The sequence below is a fragment of the Suncus etruscus genome, chromosome 15 (genome assembly GCF_024139225.1).
Source record: "Suncus etruscus isolate mSunEtr1 chromosome 15, mSunEtr1.pri.cur, whole genome shotgun sequence".
In the NCBI taxonomy this organism is placed as follows: Eukaryota; Metazoa; Chordata; class Mammalia; order Eulipotyphla; family Soricidae; genus Suncus; species Suncus etruscus.
Genome location: NC_064862.1, coordinates 46,585,154 through 46,604,072, shown reverse-complemented (window position 1 = coordinate 46,604,072; position 18,919 = coordinate 46,585,154). Strand labels below are relative to the sequence as shown.

Here is an 18,919-nt window from a genome sequence, read left to right as displayed (position 1 = left end):
GGTTGGTTCACTGTGGGACATCAAGCAGGGTTAGGTACTAGACTGGAGAAGTGGACATGACCCTGGGAGACTCCTGCTGGACCTTTGGGCCTTGTTCAGCTCTCTTGGACATGCCTGTGGATGTGACCCTGGAAGGCACCGGTCTCAGCATTGCGTAGCCTGTGGCAGTGCTTGGGGCGGGGAACAAATTCATGGTTCAGCATAGCACATCTCTCACCACAGAAAATGACCTTGTTTAAATCAGTGATGGGGGGAATTAAGGGAGAAATCAAACCATCTGGGGCCAGAAAGATAGCATGGAGGTAAGGCGTTGCCTTTCATGCAGAAGGTCATTGGTTCAAATCCCGGCACCCATATGGTCCCCCGAGCCTGCCAGGAGCGATTTCTGAGCCTGGAGCCAGGAGTAACCCCAGAGCGCTGCTGGGTGTGACTCCCCACTCCCCCCAAAAAGCAAACAAACAGGAACAGGAGTCAAACCATCTGTTTTAGTTTTGGGGCCACACCTGGCTCGTGCTCAGGGGTCATTCCTGATTCAGGTTACTCCTGGCAGTGCTGGAACATGAAATGGCCGTGTAAGCCAAGCACCCTCCCTCTGGGGTGTGGTTTGTGGATTTGCTGTTCTCAAGGGAACTGGGGTGACACCCACCCAGCTTCAGTCTCAAGGAGCTCAGGAAGGAGAAACGGACCCGACTTGAAGAGCAAACCCTGCTCACCCAGTACTGTGCTGTGGGGGTTAGAGGAGCCGAGGGCAGCTACAAGGGCCGACAGCTCAGCTTGGCTCAGGACACAGGACATAGAGCAGCTGTCACCTTTACCCTTGGGCAGGAGCGATTGCTGTCAGCAGGGAGGGGTATAGCTGAGGCAGCTTTTTGCTAATCTGGGAGTGTGGCAACATCTTTCTAGTACTTTCCCAGATAGGATGGGGGGGAGGCTGTCCTGGGGTTCTGCCCAGACACTACTACTGAGGGTGCTCAGGAGCCTTATGGGGAACTGATTGCCTTAGTGGGTTATGGACACTTCAATGTGTGTGTCTCTGTGTTTTGAGCTGTGCTGGGGTGGGTCCTGCTCCAGGCCCCTGACCTCACCACAGTCTTGCTGGCCCCCAGTCTCTGAAGTGTGGCTTTGTCCCCTGCATGCCCCTCTTGTGAGCACTGGGTATCCCACCTATTGGGTGGCACTGCTGCATGCCCTTCCCAGCCTTTCCACACCAGTGGGATCCTTACTGCCAGGTGTGTGCTGTCCTTGGGCCTAGCCCATGACCTCCTGGTACTGCCTGTGCTCTGAGTGGAGCGTCCCCTGCAGGGTGGTTGGCAGACGTGGCTCAGAGCCCCCCAGCACTGGCAAGGCCTGCCGGGAAATGTGACTTATATTCCCTTTTATCCCTGGTACCAGGACTACATTTTTCCTGGTCACTAGGAAGGGGGCCCTGTGGCAGTGGGGCTGCTGCCTAAGCCAGAGTCATTAGTTTATCTTCCTTGTAACATGATATGACATGAAGCAATTGAACCTGGGGTTTGGCCAGAGGCTGTCTCATGACCACTGTCAGGGCCCTGGGCCAGGCACAACTCAGCTGAGGAGAGTGATGCCCTTAGGTAAGTCAGGGTAGGCCGGTGAGCTGTGTTCATGCAGGGGCAGACACTGGCCTTATCCCTGGCATTGCCAGGTATGGCCCCTCCAGTCCCCCAAAAGGGAAAATGGGTACTTGGTAGCAATGTCACCAAAGCCACTGCTGAGGGACAAGGTGCTGGGAGATTTGTTGATCTGTTCCCTCGGGAGTGAGTGTCAGTGTCCCCAGGCTCCTCTGTTGGGCCCGAGTCTGCCTGCCCTTGACCCCCTTGTCCTCTGCACGTTCTGGGTGTTGGCATCACCACCTTGGTACTGAAACCTTCCAGGAGTACCAGAGCCAGATATGTGGCCTGAAGCCAGGCAGAGTTCAACAGCCTCAGGCATGGCCTATAGCCCTCTGCAGAGGGAAAGGCCTGGCCCTGGGCCTATGCCACACACAAAGGTCAGCACCTGCTGGCTCTCATGCAGGGGACCTTTGAACGTTCCAGCATCACTCTCAGCACAGCCCTGACGTCACCCGTTCTGCTCTGGCCCCACCCTCACAGGCCCTCCTGGACTAGGCGTCCAACCCGGTAAGTGGCCTAGTATGCAAAATACCAGCATGCTTCCGGAGGCATTGCAGGGAAACGGTACCTGTAAAGGTTTTAACTGGGCCAGAGCAGCAGGGTGGGAGTTTGCCATGCACATGGCCAACTTGGGTTCAATCCCCCACATCCCATATGGTCCCCTGAGCCTGTCAGGTTTCCATAACGCAGAGCCGGGAGTAACCACTGAGCACCGCTGCTGCCTGGTGTGGCCCTAAAGGGGGGAAAAAATGGTTTCTTAACTGGCAAGAACAATGGTTTCTTTTTAGTTCCTTTGGTACTCCGGGGATGGTGCTTGCTTTTGTATATGACAGAGGCTGACTGGAACAACACCACCTTTGTGCCACCTGGGTCAGGCTGACCCAACACACCAAATTGTCCCAGGGCACCCCAGTGCCTCTGTGTAGGTCTCCCGCTCCACCTCCCACAAACCATACTCATGGCTACTTGGGAGTATAGGAAGTGAACTTCTTTGCTAAGAAGAATGTGGTTTCTGAAAACAGCTTTGTAAGCTTGTTAAATAGCTTTTAATTCCTTAAAATCATGGGGTAAAGACTTTGTTTTCTGGTGTGCTGCAAACTAGACCTAAGGCCACAGACATGAATGGGCAGTTATTCCAGATCCCAGACCCAAAATGTTTACATTGTTTCAACCTGATATTATACTGTTTTGGGAAATCATAATTTTATTTAAATAAATTTACTTAGAATGGGGGGTCAAGAGGTTTTGTTTGGGGGGAAGGTGCAAGGAGCACACTGGTGGGGTTTGAGGGTTATTCCAGGCAGGGATCAGCGCCACCATAAGTCATGTCAGGATTGAACCAAGTCATCTGTGTGAAATCCCTCCCTGCCCTCATACTGTCTCTGTGGCTCTGTAACAGTTCACACATGGGTAGGTGCTCCCTGCCTGAGGTACCCTCTCCATCAGCCACGAGCCCACCTGTTCTGGCTGCCTGACACCAGCTGTTACCAGTGCAGCTCTGACTCTGTCCCCACTTGGTCATCTGGGATCCATACATGCTTATTCCACTCTGTTATGGCCCTTTCTTGCAATCAACTTCCTCCATCGTCTTGTGCTCCTTTTCCTGAGGGGTTCAGACTCCTTTGGTACCCCCAAACTTTGCCCTCCTCTCTCAGAACTTTTTTTTTTTTTTTTGGTTTTTGGGCCACACCCGGTGACGCTCAGGGGTTACTCCTGGCTATGCGCTCAGAAGTCGCTCCTGGCTTGGGGGACCATTTGGGACGCCGGGGGATCGAACCGTGGTCCGTCCGAGGCTAGCGCAGGCAAGGCAGGCACCTTACCTTTAGCGCCACCGCCCAGCCCTCCCCCTTTTTTTTTTTTTTTTGGTTTTTCGGGCCACACCCGTTTGATGCTCAGGGGTTACTCCTGGCTAAGCGCTCAGAAATTGCTCCTGGCTTGGGGGGACCATCTGGGATGCCGGGGGATCGAACCGTGGTCCTTCCTTGGCTAGTGCTTGCAAGGCAGACACCTTACCTCCGGTGCTGCCTCACCGGCTCCCTCTCTCAGAACTTAAACTTGCCACTGCTGGGGCTGGAAAGATAGTGTGGAGTTAGGGTGTTTGCCATGCATGCAGAAAGACGGTGGTTCGAATCCCGGCATCCCATATGATCCCCCGAGCCTGCCAGGAGCGATTTCTGAGCATAGAGCCAGGAGTGGCCCCTGAGCGCTGCTGGGTGTGACCCAAAAAAAACCAACCAAGCAAACAAACTTGCCACTGCTATTTGCCACTGTAAAGCCCATCTCACAATCACCATCATTCTCTGTTCAGTGGGGGTAGCCTCGGGGAATGAGACACAGAAGGACTGACCGGCTTTAGGCTCACCAGGGAAGCTCCACGTGAGAACAGGCTAGACATTGGTTCCCCATGTGCTCCCCACCCATTCATGTGTCCTGGCTCAGTTGATGGAGAATAAGGATAGGTAGTGAGTGTGTCAGCATCAGTAAGTATGTCAGCGTTGGATGGGATCCCTTCAAGGACACGGCTGTGATTCTTCTGGCCTTCTGCTCTCCTGTGGGCACATGTGCTGCCCTGCTATTCATTTTGTTTTTGTTTTTTCGGGCCACACCCGTTTGATGCTCAGGGGTTACTCCTGGCTAAGCGCTCAGAAATTGGCCCTGGCTTGGGGGAACCATATGGGATGCCGTTGGGGTGGGGGTGGTCGAACCGAGGTCCTTTCTTGGCTAGCGCTTGTAAGGCAGACACCTTACCTCTAGCGCCACCTCACTGGCCCCGCTATTCATTTTTAATTTAATGGGCACCACCTCCAGAAGTCTTACCTTGAGAGGCTAAATAAAATAAAAACTTGTGCTGGGCCTTGGATGAGCCAGTTCGTCACAGTGGGGGGAAGCCGGAGTGTGACATGAGTTTGAATCCCCTTGACTTGTGAGCCAGCGTGAGCCCAATGGCTGATGATTGCCATCCCTGCGCTGCAAGCCACTCTACCAAGTCATGCAAACACCATGGCATGAGGTGGATCCCCCACACAGACCACAAGCTGAGAAGACGAGCTGATGCCTCAGCCAGAAAAATGCAGCCCCTATAAACACACATGTTTAGGCACACATGTTTAAGCAGAGCACTGAGCTCTGGGCACAGACTGGAGGCGCGAAGGAGCAAGTGAGACCCTGGGCAGTGAGTGTGGGGAACAATTGGACAGGCTTGGCCAGTGCCTCTTCAGAGTGCCGCTTGCAGTATGGCAGGTCCAGGCACTGTCTCCAACAAGAAATCTCAGTAACCCATGTCCTCTCTCTGCCTTCAGTCGTGGGACATTTTCTTCCGGAACACCAATGCAGGAGCTCCCCCAGGCACTGCCTATCAGAGTCCATTGCCGCTGAGCCCGACCTCCCTCTCCAGCCTGGTGGGGGCACAGCCCAGCGTGGACAAACTGGTGGAGGATCATCTGGCTGTGCAATCTCTCATCAGGGCCTACCAGGTAAGGCCAACCTCCTTGGGACCCTGACCAGTACTCCCTGGGAGAGGAAAGATTTTAGGTGGTGTCGCTGCTCCCGTGGGAGCCATTCAGGCTACCACCAACCTTTGTTCTTGAAATGTCCCTTCACCCCTTTCCTTGCTTGGTTAGAAGACCTTTTCAGGCTTAGGGGCCCAAGAAAGCCCTGAAGCTTGGGGAGACAGGAGCAGCACCAGAGGCATTGCTTTGGTTCTGTGGGCAGATAGACACTGCCCTCTGCTCTCCTGCCCAGAGCTACCCTTGACTGCAGGAGACCCTGAACGTGGCCACTGACCTGCAGGACAGTGAGTAGGGCCCAGCCCAAGCTGTATGGGCTCTGCTGTGCGGAGCCCGCACCAGCTCAGAAAACGTTGTCCGCCCCTCTCTGCTGCCACAGCTGATGGCTCTAACTTCTCTGCGGCTACCTGTACAGGCCTGACGACACTTGGACTCTGAGGCCTTCCCCTCCTCAGTACCGTTAGCCTTTTGTGCTGAGTGAGATCCCCCAACATGTCCCAGTTCTGGTTCTGCTCATCTCAAGTGGGTCTTTTCAGGCAACCCAGTTTCCCATTCATTCCCTTACCCTCACTCTTCACTGAAAGTGCCTTTTCACACAGTCTTGCTTTTCAGGAAAACCGTCTAAGTTGTTTGGGGATTTTTTGGTTTTGGTTTTGGGGTCACACCTGGCGACACTCAGAGGTTACTCCTGGCTCCGCGCTCAAAAATCACTCCTGGCAGGCTCAGAGGATCATATGTGATGCCGGGAATCAAACCACTGTCAGTCCTGAGTCAGCCACTTGCAAGGCAAATGCCCTACCGTTGTGCTATCTCTCCGACTCCCATTTGAGTTTTTTTTTTTATCTGTAGAACTGTTTTTTGTTTTGGTTTGTTTTGTTTTATATGCTTTTGTTTTGGGGGCTACCCAGTGCTTAGGACTTACTCCTGGTACAGCGCTCAGGAATCACTCCTGAAATGCTGAGGAGACACTATGGGAGGCCGGGTATTGAACCCAGTTAGGCCCTCCCTGCTGCTGTACCTTTGCTTGGGCCCCCAGGTGTTTTGTTTTCTGAAAGCTGCTTTTTTGGGGGTTCAGTGGGATCTCTCATTTAATGGTCTGACCCAGGGTAACTTCCACACTCCCCACAACTCTGTTTAACAACTTGCTTGTGTTATTGCTTCCAGGTCAGGGGTCACCACATTGCAAAACTTGATCCTCTCGGAATTAGTTGTGTAAATTTTGATGATGCTCCAGTAACTGTTTCTTCAAACGTGGGTGAGAACGCATATGTAACTGATCATTTAATGTAATTTTACTTTTTTTTACCCCTTCCCTCTTTTTTTTCTCCTGTCCTTTCGTGTGTGTCCTTCCCTCCCTACCGTTGGCCCATCCATAGATACGAGGGCACCATGTAGCACAGCTGGACCCCCTGGGAATTTTGGATGCCGATCTGGACTCCTCCGTGCCCGCTGACATTATCTCCTCCACAGACAAACTTGGTGAGGGCCTGAGCAAGTCAGCATTGCGCCCCTGGGTGCCATTCTGTGGCCTAAGTGACCACAGACAAAAGGGAGACACTCAAGTTTGCTTCATTCTGATCACTTGAAATTTAGCAGTGAGGTAGCCTTTATGCATTGGGGAAGCTCAGTCATTTGTTTCTGTTTTTACCTTTTGATCAGGGCCCATATCTGACTATAACCACACTGTGCTCAGGGCTGATTCCTACTGGGTCTCAGAGGAACCCTAGGTGGTGCTGGGGCTCGAACCTTGGGTCGGCCACGTTGCAAGGCAAGCGCTCTTTACCAGACCTTGGACTGCTCTTTCTGGCTCCGGGACAAAGTCATTTTCATTTTTTTTATGGCCCGATTGTATGAGTTGGATGGTTCTAAAGTCTCCAAATGAGAAAGTCAACTTTGGAGCAGGAGAGATCGGGGAGGAGATATTCTGGGGAAGTGGGGTCTGGACCAGGGCTGGGGTCAAAGATTTCCTGGAGACCAGCTCTGGGACTCTGGATTCTAGGCCCAGGACAGCGCTGCCTTGCTCAGAATCTCCACCTGCCAGCTGCCCCCTTTGACCACGGTGCAGATAACTGCGGCCTGGGGCGGGCTAAGGCCTGAGCCAGTGGCACAGTGTGGGGTGTCTTGATTTCTGAAACACTGGTGATCACACTGAAGAAACTTGGGGAGGGGCACCAAGTAGGGATCTGCCCCCCCTCGGGACACATGGGGCGTGGCATAGCGGGCCTCACCCACTGCTGCTTCCTCTGGTTAATCTGCTTCATGTCACCATGCTGCTAATCGGTGGGAGAAATGATGCCGGTGGGAGAAATGATGCCGGGACTAACTCAGAAGTGGCCAGGCTGGCCCGGGCACAGTGCATGCTAATCAGACTCACCCGCCCTGCCTGGGCTGCTGTCGGGAGTGGGCAGAGATATCGGGCTTTGTGCCTATAGGCGTGGCCTGTCAGGTAAGACTCCAGCTCCAGGTGCCTGGCCTTGACCGCCAACAACAGTGGCTGGGGGTTACGGCCTTCCCTGTGTCAGTCGACTTGGCTTGGACCCTGCTGCAGCTGTGTGAAGGACTTGAGGAAATACCCTTGGGAATGATGGAATGGAGCCCTACATTTGATGGACAGGCCCTGAGTGGCCCCTGGCCAGCAATGCTGCTCCTGTGGAGTTTCTCTCTAGCCCTGCCAAGGGCAGCATCTTCACTGTGCAAGGTTGATTGAGGCCCGAAGCACTTCCCTCTATGGCCTTGTCCCTTCATCTTCCTCCTCGTTTGCCCTCTGCCCCTGCGCCCAGGCCTCAAGCTCAGAAGACCTTCATGGTAGCTCTCAGCTCCTCCACTGGCCTCCTGGATCTGATAAGGACGGCCCCAGTGCCCGGACCCAGTTAGCTGCTGATCAACCCTGCATCACAGCTTCATCTCCCTAGCACTCTCTGGAGACTGCCCTGTGCACAAGCCTCCTCTGGTGCAACTGAGTGACGCCCAAAGCAGAGGCTGCTGTGAACCAGGGAAGCTTGCTGGCTGAAGAGACCTCATGTCCTCAGAGCCCTCCACCCTGTGGAAGTTGGGGAGCAGCATCTGAGCAGCATCAGCAATCCTGAGTGCAGCTATCACATCAGAGCAGGACTCTTTCCGTAATCCTTTGCCTGATGGACAGATACGGGACCCTCATTGCTGTCTGGTTAGATCCCAGCTCTGCTTAGACTGGCCATGGGCGCCTCTCACTTGATCACAACAGGATGCTGAGTGGTGCTGCCAAAGGTCTCACATGCCCAGTGTGCTGCTGTGGCTCAAGATGAGGCGTAACCAGACTCGTGGGTAACGCGGGGAAATAGACACCAGCAATGGAGTTCAGACCCTGGATGGGCAGTGGGGATGCCTGTCCTGTCTCCCTAAACCCTATGATCACTGCTGAAACCTTGGCAAGAGACCAGGAGTAAAGCAGGACGGCTGAACCCCATATAAGAGGCTGATTTGTCCCAGCAGCTGCCCGGTGCCCATCCCCTCCAGCTGTGGCACCAACACTCCCTTTTTTTAAAATAGTTTTTGAGCTGCACCCAGTAGTGCTCAGGTATTATTCCTGACTCTGCACTAAGGATTCACTCTTGACATTGCTCTGGGACCATATGGGATGCTGGGGATTGAACCTGTGTGAGCTGCAGGTAGAGTAAACTGCAGTGGACTCTGTGTGGGCCCAGGAGGCTCCAGCGGTGAGTTCAGTGGGACTACAGGAGCAGTTGAAGTGGGCAAAACCTTCCAGCTGCTGTCCTGTGCTGTCCCTGGCCTCTTATTCTCAGTGCCTGCCTGGTGGATGTGCCTTGGCAGGTGGAGAAAGGGCCATCAAATGCGCGCGCTCTCTCTCTCTCTCTCTCTTTCTTTTTCTCTTTCTCTCTCCCTCCTTTCCTCTCCCTCTCTCTCCTCCCCCTCTCTTTGTTACTCCCTCCCTCTCCTTCCACCCCCCCCTTCCCCTACCCTATTCCTTCCCTCTCATGCTATACAAATTCATCTGTCTTTGGCTTCCACGGAGCCTTAGAGTGACAGGATTGGGGTTTGCACTTGTGAAAGAGACAGGAATCAGCTCAAATTTGGTCACTACAAGTGGGGAGGCAAGAGCCCCTGTGCCTGGCCCTGTTGCTGACCAACTGTTGTGAAGGCATATGGTTGTCGGTGTTAGGAAGTGACCCTGATTTCAAGTCTTGGGGACCCCCAGACCATGGTTGTGGGCCTGTGGCTGCACCTATGAGACTTCTTGCTGCCCCAGGACCCATAGTTTGCCCGGTGGGGCTTCATGTCTGCAGCAGTAGGGAGAAATTCGCCAGTCGATTTGGTGCTTTTTGGGCTTTGCTTTTGTTTGGGGGTCACCACTGGTTGTGTTCATGGATAGAAGCGGGGCTCAGCCGTGTGTGAGGCAGGTGCCCTGAGCCCAGTGCTACCTTGCCTCCCTTGAGCTGTTCATTAGTGCACTATGGTGATTGCGGGCGGGGCCTAGAGCCCCAGAGTATTGAATCGGAGCCCTGAGTCTTGTCTAGCCCTGGTCTATACGTTGTCATGCCGTGGGTTGAAGCTGGCTAAGGTAGCTGTTGACTTCTCTCCTGGATACCTGGAACTGACAGACTGGCTCACCCTCAGGCCCTCTGCACCAGGGTCATATCCCCAGGAGCTCTTGGTCTTCCTCCCATGGAAAGACTTTAGAAGCAGGGAAGGCTCCCAGATTATGGTCCCTGTGCTCTGTGACAGAGTTGAGATATATCTCCCACCATCTGATCACTCCGCTTTGTGACTTGTTTGCACTTTGTTTTAGAAATAACAAAACACAGGGGCCAGAGAGATAGCATAGAGGTAAGGCGTTTGCCTTGTGTGCAGAAGGTCGATGGTTCAAATCCCGGCATCCCATATGGTCCTCTGAGTCTGCCAGGAGCAATTTCTGAGTGTAGAGCCAGGAGTAACCCCTGAGCGCTGCCAGGTGTGACCCAAAAACCAAAAAAAGAAAAAAGAAAAGAAAATTAACAAAACATGGGGACCGGAGAGATAGCATGGAGGTAAGGCTTTTGCCTTTCATGCAGAAGAACGGTGGTTCGAATCCCTGCATCCCATATGGTCCCCTGTGCCTGCCAGCGGCAATTTCTGAGCTTAGAGCCAGGAGTAACCCCTGAGCGCTGCCAGGTGTGACCCAAAAACCAAAAGAAAAAATAATAATAATAAAACATGCAGAGGGAAAATGAAAGCATCGAGACATGGTGTGGAATTTAAGGCATTTATCTGGCATCCTCTCTGGTTCAAGATGCCCAACGCCTGGCATGGTGACCCCATGCATCAACAGCAGCTGCTGCTGAGCATTATGCTTGGTGGGGCCCAAGAGTCACACATAAAAATAAAAGCATCCAGGGCCGGGCGGTGGCGCTAAAGGTAAGGTGCCTGCCTTGCCTGCGCTAGCCTTGGACGGACCGCGGTTCGATCCCCCGGTGTCTCATATGGTCCCCCAAGCCAGGAGCAACTTCTGAGCACATAGCCAGGAGTAACCCCTGAGCGTTACCGGGTGTGGCCCAAAAACCAAAAAAAAAATAAATAAATAAAAATAAATAAATAAAAGCATCCAAGTGCTCAAATGCCCCAGTGAGTCAGTTCCACAGCTTGTGATGAGCTGGTGCCTTTTTGGTTAATTCGAGGGAGGCCACGGAGACTTTCCTCCTGAATGGACCTGCCAGAGTCTAAGAGGATTTAAGGGGAAAGTGAACACTCCTCATTTCCCTCAAGAAAGTGTTTCCCAGAGGAGGTCTCAGGGTGCAGTGGAGTCTGGAGGAGGCCTGGGGGTATATCAGTGCCTTCATTTTCTCACCCGCCGTGGATCTGCCCTAGTCTCAGGAGTTAACCTAGAGCCTTAGCATCCAGAGGGGCATCTGTCCTGGCACTCAGGAGCATCCCTGTTCCCAGGCTGCCTCTAGTCCCTGTTCCTTCCCCTTCTCTCCTCTGCTGTGTGTCTCTGTGTTGTCTGTGCTAGTGGAGCGTTACGTGTGTGTGGTCCCCTGCGCATGTGTTTTTACTAACTGGCCTGTCTCTCTCCTTCTGCGCTCCCCCCTGCTCCCCACTCTGCCTCTCAGATCTTGCTGTTTTCAAGGAGCGACTTCGAATGCTAACAGTAGGAGGTATGCACGCGCCCGGCCCCGCCCCCACCAGCCTTCCTGAACTGAGCTGTGTGGCTTTTCCCAGCATGCCCTTGGGGGAAAGTCGCCGGTCCCTGTATTGACCCCAAATAGACTGTCCAAACCCTCTGACCCTGTCATACAGAGGCCAACCATATGTATTGCTACCCTTCGCCTTTTGTCGTCATCCACGCTGTGTCTGACGAGTATCTCCCCTCCCGGCTTGCGTGGCTCCATCTGTGTAGCCAGCTGAAAGTCCACAGCACCCTGCATGCTGCCACCTCACAAACCATTTGTGCTGTGCCCTCCTTGCCCGGACTCTGGCTTCTTCCAGAGTGTGCGTCCTGGGCATTGACTGGAGCACAAGGTGTTTCGTGGTTGGTGGAAAGGAAGTAAGTGCTGCTAGGAGCTCTCAAGCCGAGGAAGGGCCCAAGTCCCCAAGTGCAGGTGGCTAGGTTGAACCAAAGCCTGTGGGCTTGCCTACCATTGGAGTCACCTTGGGACCAGCCTTTTCCAGTCCATACCTGCTCGTTTTTTGGAGTTTTTTTATGGCTGCTTTTGTCACAGTGAATCAGTTCCTCCTCCATAGCCCACCTGGGTTTTAACCATTGGCTCATTGAAGAATCTTGGATTTTTTTTTTTTTTTTGGTTTGTTTATTTTTGGGCCACACATGGTGGTGCTCAGGGTTACTCCTGGCTCTCTGCTCAGAAATTGCTTCTGGGGACCCTATGGGATGCCGGAATTGAACCCAGGTAGACTGTGTACAATACAAATGCCCTACCACTGTGCTATCACTCTGGCCACCTCCTGCCCTAATTATTAAGTTGGTTTTTTGTCTTGCCTTTTTTTCTGCCCTTTTTTTTGCCTAGGAGGGTCTTTTGCAGAACAAAGGCTGTGCTTTTTCATACAGTCCCACTTCATTTTTCCTTGATTGTGCTGCTAGTATCAAGTCGAAGGACCTTACGTTCACTCTACATCTCGAATGGCCTGGGTTTTTGTTTAGGAAGGTATAACCCCGCTCTGAGCAGGTCCATCTTGGCCCTGTACTCAGGATGTTCTATATGGTACTAGGGTGGAACCAGGATCTGCCAGGTGCAAGGCCAGCCCTTTAATCCCTACACTATCCTACTCCAGCTCTAGTTCTTTAGTTTTGTTGTTTTGTTTTGTTGTGCTCTGGTTTGGAAATTCCCACCTAACCCTGTTGTTGTTTTAATTATAAAATATAAAGTCTAAAGTCCTAGTGTTGGGGTCTGGCCTCTCTCTGCATGGCTCCTTTTGCCCCTTCAGCCGATGGTTCTGAAGATTGAAGGTTAATGGCAGAGAAATTATTTCACAGCCCTTCTATGCTAACTTTTCAAGCAGCCTCTCTGCTTCTTCTCTGGCACTCTCTGCCTGTTATTCTCTCTTCTGCTCCTAAACCATGTCTTTCTCATCTCTTTCTCCGGAGCTCTGTCTCCTTTTCTGCTCTACATGCTTTCTTGGTGAGTTCCAGCCCCCTGGCAGCTCCTGTTTAATAATCTCTGAGCCTCCTCCTCTCTCTGGCTCTCCCTTTTATCCCCTCTCTTTCCCTAGGCTAGTGGTCGGCAACATGTGGCTCTTTACACTTTCAATTTGGCTCTTCTGTGTGCCGGCCGGCCGCTCCAGGAGTCAGGACTCTGCTCCTAGCCTCTGTCAGTGTGCGCCCTGTGTGGCTCTCAAATAAATTTCAGTTGTGGTTTTGGTGAGATTTGGCTCAGTTGAAAAAAAAGGTTGCCGACCACTGCGGCCTAGGCAGACGCCTTTACCCGCCCATTTCAGGTGTGGGCTGTTCTGGTCATTCAGGTGGGATAAACAGGAAGTTGGGGAGGGGATACCCATGTCCTCTATTTGTGTTTTTTTATTCAGAATTGTTCAGTTTCTTCAAATACCTTTCCTATATCTTTGAATGGTCCTGAGATTTTTCTTCTGCCTTATTGCATGGCTGTGCAAATCAACTTTCAGAGAGTTGCCAGCTTTGCAGCAGGACGTGGACCTCTCTTGGTCTCATCATTAACCCTGTTAGACATCGCCACACTTTCTTCTCAAGCAGAATCTGGGACAGCTCGTAGAAATTCTCCACCAGCCAGACTGGCAGTTCAGTGTGAGGCCTTAAATTATACTGCAGGGCTGCTATGGGAGTCCCTTGTAGTGAGGCTCTTGTCCCTTTGCCCATAATTTTCTTTCTTTTAATTTTTGTTTATTTGTTTGTTTTTGGGCCACACCCTGCTCAGGGGATCCTCCTGGCTGTCTGCTCAGAAATAGCTCCTGGCAGGCACGGGGGACCATATGGTACACCGGGATTCGAACCAACCACCTTTGGTCCTGGATCGGCTGCTTGCAAGGCAAACGCCGCTGTGCTATCTCTCCGGGCCCCTTTCTTTTAATTGTATTTATTTATTTTGTATGTATTTTGGTTTGGGGGCCATACCCAGCAGTGCTCAGGGATTATTCCTTCGTGACTCTGCACTCTGGAATCGATACTGGTAGGCTCAAGGGACGCTAAGGGATGGCAGAATCCAACTTGGGTAGGCCAGGTCCAAGGCAGAGGCCCACCCCACTATGCTATTGCTCCAACCCCCCACACTTTTTTTTTTTTTTAAGTAAATTAATTTTATTTATAAAAATGTTAGGAGACGGGGCCGGGCGGTGGCGCTGGAGGTAAGGTAAGCCTTACCTGCGCTAGCCTAGGAGACGGACCGCGGTTCGATCCCCCGGCGTCCCATATGGTCCCCCAAGCCAGGAGCGACTTCTGAGCGCATAGCCAGGAGTAACCCCTGAGCGTCACCGGGTGTGGCCCAAAAACCAAAAAAAAAAAAAAAAAAAAAAAAAAAAAGTTAGGAGGCAGGGAGATAGGGATCCTTTTTTTTTTTTTTTTTTTTTTTAATTTGGTTTGTTTTGGGGCCACACGTGGCAGTGCTTGGGACCTTGCCCCTTTCTTGGTTTTGTGCTCACGAGTGACTCCTGGTGCTGCCCTGGGATTGTATGTGGTACCGGAGATGAGAACCTGTGGCCTATAGGCCTGAGGCCTCTGTAGCCATGTATGAAGTGAACATTTTCCCTCCTGTGCTGATTTGTGGTTCCTTTTCCCTTCGTATCAGGGCAGTTGTGGCCTCTGAGAAAAAGGTGAGAAGTGATTGCTCCTTCCTAGAAGAGAGTGTGCAGAGGTAGTGATTCCTTCCACCAATATTTAATAGAATGTTCTAGCAAACCAAGTGGGTACAGGGAGTTTGTTCTCACAGGTTCTGACTCTTCGATTTCTTCAGTTATAGAGTTATTCAAATTTGTTACTCTATATTGAGTGACTAATGTCCATTTATTTTGGTTGTATGTTTTTGAGGATAGGTCTCAGGGTCCCTAGGGACCACTTTTGGTGATACTGGCTTGGATGGACGTGGCCATGACAGGGCCTGGCTGTTTCTCTTTCAGTTCATTGGGGTTGTGTTTTGTTTTTTAATATCTTTTGCTATTTCCTCTCTGACCCTTACCTTACTTAGAAGTGTGTTTGGTTTCTAAGAATTCAGACATTCTCCCAGTATTTCTGTTACTGATTCTTATTTGAGACCATATGATTGGCGGATGCATTCTACTGTTTCTGCTAAAATTCAGTGAGTTTCTGGCTTGTTCCTGTCTTTATGGCCCAGTGGCACGTTGTGGTGTCTAAGTAGACATGCTGGGGCCAGGACGGTCCAGAAACATCCTCCAGCCACTGCTGGAGACTTCCATTTATCCCCCTGAGAACCTCGCTGGCTTTTGTCTGCTTTGTCAGTATGGAGGGAGAGAGAAAGGTGCTGCTGTCTCCCCAGGATTGTGGACTGTCACTCTGTCAGTTCTTGGATTTATGTTTGGGGAGTCCCCTCCAATCCCTCATGATTCTGGGCCCTGTGGTGCTGTTCTCCCAGTGATGCCCTGGACTGCGGGGTCAGGAGTGGACCTGGGTCAGAGTGTGCTGAGTAAACCCCCTAGACAGGCCCGTGCCACTCAATCCTGGCTTCATGAGCACCTGCAGCTCTGCCGTTAATCACTGTCTCTGAGTCTTGGCCAGGGTCCACCCAGCAGTGATCCTGGACCCTGAGTTAGATCCAATGGGTTGCAGTGGTAGCCATGCCCCCTCGTTCTTCATTGCTCATTGGTGTTTCCTGACATCTAGTCTGATGTCCCCTTGCGTTATGTTAGTTGAAACTCAAAGTGAGGTTTTTCGTTTGGTTTATGGGAACAAGTTTTGGTGGGGCGGGTTGAGCTTTCAGACTATACCTAGCAATGCTCAGGGGATACTCTTGTTCTTTTCTTTTCTTTTCTTTTCTTTTTGGTTTTTGGGCTACACCCGGTGGTGCTCAGGGGTTCCTCCTGGCTGTCTGCTCAGAAATAACTCCTGGCAGGCACGGGGGACCATATGGGGATTCGAACCAACCATCTTAGGTCCTGGATTAGCTGCTTGCAAGGCAAACACCGCTGTGCTATCTCTCCGGGCCCCTCAGGGGATACTCGACTCTACACTCAAGGATTACTCCTGACAGTGCTCAGAGGACCCTATGGGATGCAGGATAGCGAACCTGGGTCAACTACATGCAAGGCAAACACCATCTTCTTTGGACTTGGTCTTGATTTTGGGGAAGGTACTTGCTCAGGGCTGGGACATGGAGACCAAAGGAGTCTGCAGAACCTCAGGCCTTTCCCTCTGGCTCCTAGGCCCAGGCCACTCTCAGAGTTTCAGGTTCTTATATCCATCTCACAGATGACATGGAGGAGAGAGTACATTGCGGGGATGGACGGACACACACACACACACACACACACACACACACACACACACACAACACACACACACGGTTTATTCCACCTGCACACACACACGGTTTATTCCACCTGCACACACACACACACCACGGTTTATTCCACCTGCGCGCGTGCGCACGCGCACACACACACACGGTTTATTCCACCTGCCCAGAGGCAGGGTGGAAAGCTTCAAGGCGGGCTGGCAGCATGGTGATTCGGCGTAGCCCACATGAAGTGACTTGCCCAGATGAGCACAGATAAGGCCCTCTGGGAGCATGTGCACCTCTACCCTGTGGTCTCAGATGAAGGTGCTCCTGACACTGTCCTTTTGCACCGAGGCCCTGGACTCCTCTTCACTCATCATTACCTTGAGCTAGGCCGAGTGGCTAGTCCTCGACTTATCGAGGAACCAGGAGGAAAGAAAAGGTGTCATGGCTCATTCTTGATCCAATTTTGTCTTGGGACCACATGTTGGGGTGCTGGAACCACTCTGAGGTTCCCCTGCTCTGCTTGCGGGAACTGGGGTAGATCTTGGCACACAGTGGGGCTTAGCTGATTTAGTGGGCTGCTTTTGTCTGCACAGACAAGAAGAGACTGGAGGGGCCTTGATGACCGGGGCTCAAGCCCGAGCCTTCTTGGGCTGCCAGACCAGCAGCAGGGTAGGCAGCTGGCAGTGCTGTCCGGGGTGCCGAAGAATGAGCACCTACTCTGGAACTTCACAGGGTCTCACAGCTTCTGAGACTCCAGTGGGCCAGTAATCGGGGTGCATCTGTCTTCATCAGTCCTGGAGATGGAACAGATCCCCTTTCTGGACTCATTCTACCTGCGGCTTGGGTGAAATGTGGGGGTTCTCATGGTCCTGAGTTGCCTCAATCCTGCTGGGCATGTTTTGAGGCCGGTGGACACCACCCTATCACGGGCCCCAAGCACTGTCCATTTATGTCCCCAGTGCTGTGGGAGAATCACAGGGAAGTGCAATTGGAAAAGGCGCTCCTGTCTGGTGCTTTGCTGGTCACATAGTGGCTGGTGTGTTAACGGGGCCTACAGGACCAGGAGTGTTTCATAAACCTCCCTGCCAAGAGCCCTCAGGGAGGATGGTGCCTAATGGCTCCGCTGTGTGTCACTGGGCTTTCCCGTGATGGTTTCTTGCTCTTAGTCACTTGTCACATCTGTCCGTGCTGTCTGAGTGCACGCCTCTCCTGACTCTCAACAGCAGAGAATGGCCCCATGACTTCTCCTTTGCTTTCCGATCACTTACCTGCTGTTTTTCCTGACTCAAGTCCATCAGAGTCTCTGGGACACTGGAGTCTGGACACTGTGTTTCTGGACGCTTCACTCCAAGTGGAGAGTGATCACAGCCGGGACTCATGTTGGCATGTTGGCCTCCAACATTCTCACCCCTGGCACCCTGTGATGGTTTGGGCCTCACTTCCTCCTAAAGTTCTCGCTTTCGACTCTGAAATGCACTCTTCAGTGTGGTGGGCAATGTGGTTTTCCTCTGTGCTCGGGAACTCTTCTCCTCCCACCAACTAGCCCGTGTGGCCCTGCCTTTCCCCACCCTCAGGCTTCTATGGCTTGGATGAGTCAGACCTGGACAAGGTCTTCCACCTGCCCACCACCACGTTCATCGGCGGCCAAGAGTCAGCCCTGCCTCTGCGGGAGATCATCCGGAGACTGGAGGTGAGAGTTGGGCCCTGTGTCGGCAGAACAGGTGCTCGCCACAATAGCACGTCTGCTTGAAGGCTCCCACTACTTTGGCTTTTCCTGGACTGTAGATCTTTTTTTTGGGGGGGGGGGGGAGGGTCACACCTGGCAGTACTCAGGGATTACTCCTGGCTCTGTGCTCAGAAATTGCTCCTGGCAGGCTCGGGGGACCATATGGGATGCCGGGATTCGAACCACCATCCTGCATGCAAGGCAAACACCTTACCTCCATGTTATCTCTCTGGCCATAGATCTTCTTTTTTATAGATAGAAAACATTTGTTGTGTTTTTCTTCTTGGGCCACGCACAGCAGTGCTCAGGGCTTTCTCCTGGCTCTCTAACTCTGGTGATGCTTGGGAGATCCTATGGGATGCCGGAGATGGAATCTGGGTTGGCCAAATGCAAGTATGGTCTTACCAGGTGTTTTATCTCTTAGAATCAGCCTTAGGTGGAGAAGTTTGGGCTCCAGTTAGTCAGGTTTTATGGGAGGAGCACACTGCACAGCCCATGTCTGCTGACAGGCAAAGTCCTTGTTCCCCTTGTTCCTGTGGCTCTTCATTAGCAGGTGTGGCCTGTGGCTGCCATCCCACTTTCTGGAGAAGTCTCAGGACAGGCCGCAGCCATGACTGATCCTCAGATAGACTGACATCCATGTCAGCATTCCGTGACTGGTCCTCAGACAGACTGACATCCATGTCAGAATCCTGTTGCATTTTCTCTTTCCCCTAAATTCCTGAAAGAATGTTAACATTCAGGTGGGAGCTGGGGAGGCCTGAACAATAGCACAGTGGGGAGGGCATTTGCCTTGCATGTGACTGACCTGGTTTTGATCCCCTGCGTCCCCCCAAGCCTGCCATGAGTAACGTAACCTCTGAGTGCTGCTGGGTGTGGCCCAAATCCTCCCCCCAAAAAAAAGATGGGAGCTGGAGTGCAGGGTCAGCACCTTGAGCAGCACTGCTGGGAGTTGCCTGGTGTCCCTTCAGCAGGGTCAGGGCAGAGTAGGGTGGGTCTGGCAAGGTCTAAGAGTGCCTCAGACATCAGTGCTCTTCCAAGGGGAGTCCATTTAGTGAAGGATCTGGAGGCCTCACAGAGCAGCATAACCCTCTCTGGTCAGTGCTAGGCAGGGTCTAACCTCTTAAAGAGGAGATGTCCGGGATC

General features: G+C 52.4%; 1 protein-coding gene across 4 annotated transcripts in view; it reads left to right on the top strand.

Annotated features, from left to right (window-relative positions):
* Positions 1 to 18,919, top strand: part of OGDH (oxoglutarate dehydrogenase) — a 40,642-nt gene that overhangs the window by 13,296 nt on the left and 8,427 nt on the right. For 2 of the 4 annotated variants that reach the window (XM_049789623.1, XM_049789624.1), the window contains exons 3-6: positions 4,931 to 5,104; positions 6,302 to 6,392; positions 11,221 to 11,265; positions 17,622 to 17,737. In XM_049789623.1, coding sequence (XP_049645580.1) covers positions 4,931 to 5,104; positions 6,302 to 6,392; positions 11,221 to 11,265; positions 17,622 to 17,737 — 426 coding nt within the window. Of the gene's footprint in view, positions 1 to 4,930; positions 5,105 to 6,301; positions 6,393 to 6,513; positions 6,617 to 11,220; positions 11,266 to 17,621; positions 17,738 to 18,919 lie in introns of all 4 variants that reach the window. The other 2 variants (XM_049789626.1, XM_049789625.1) reach the window with 2 other exon arrangements.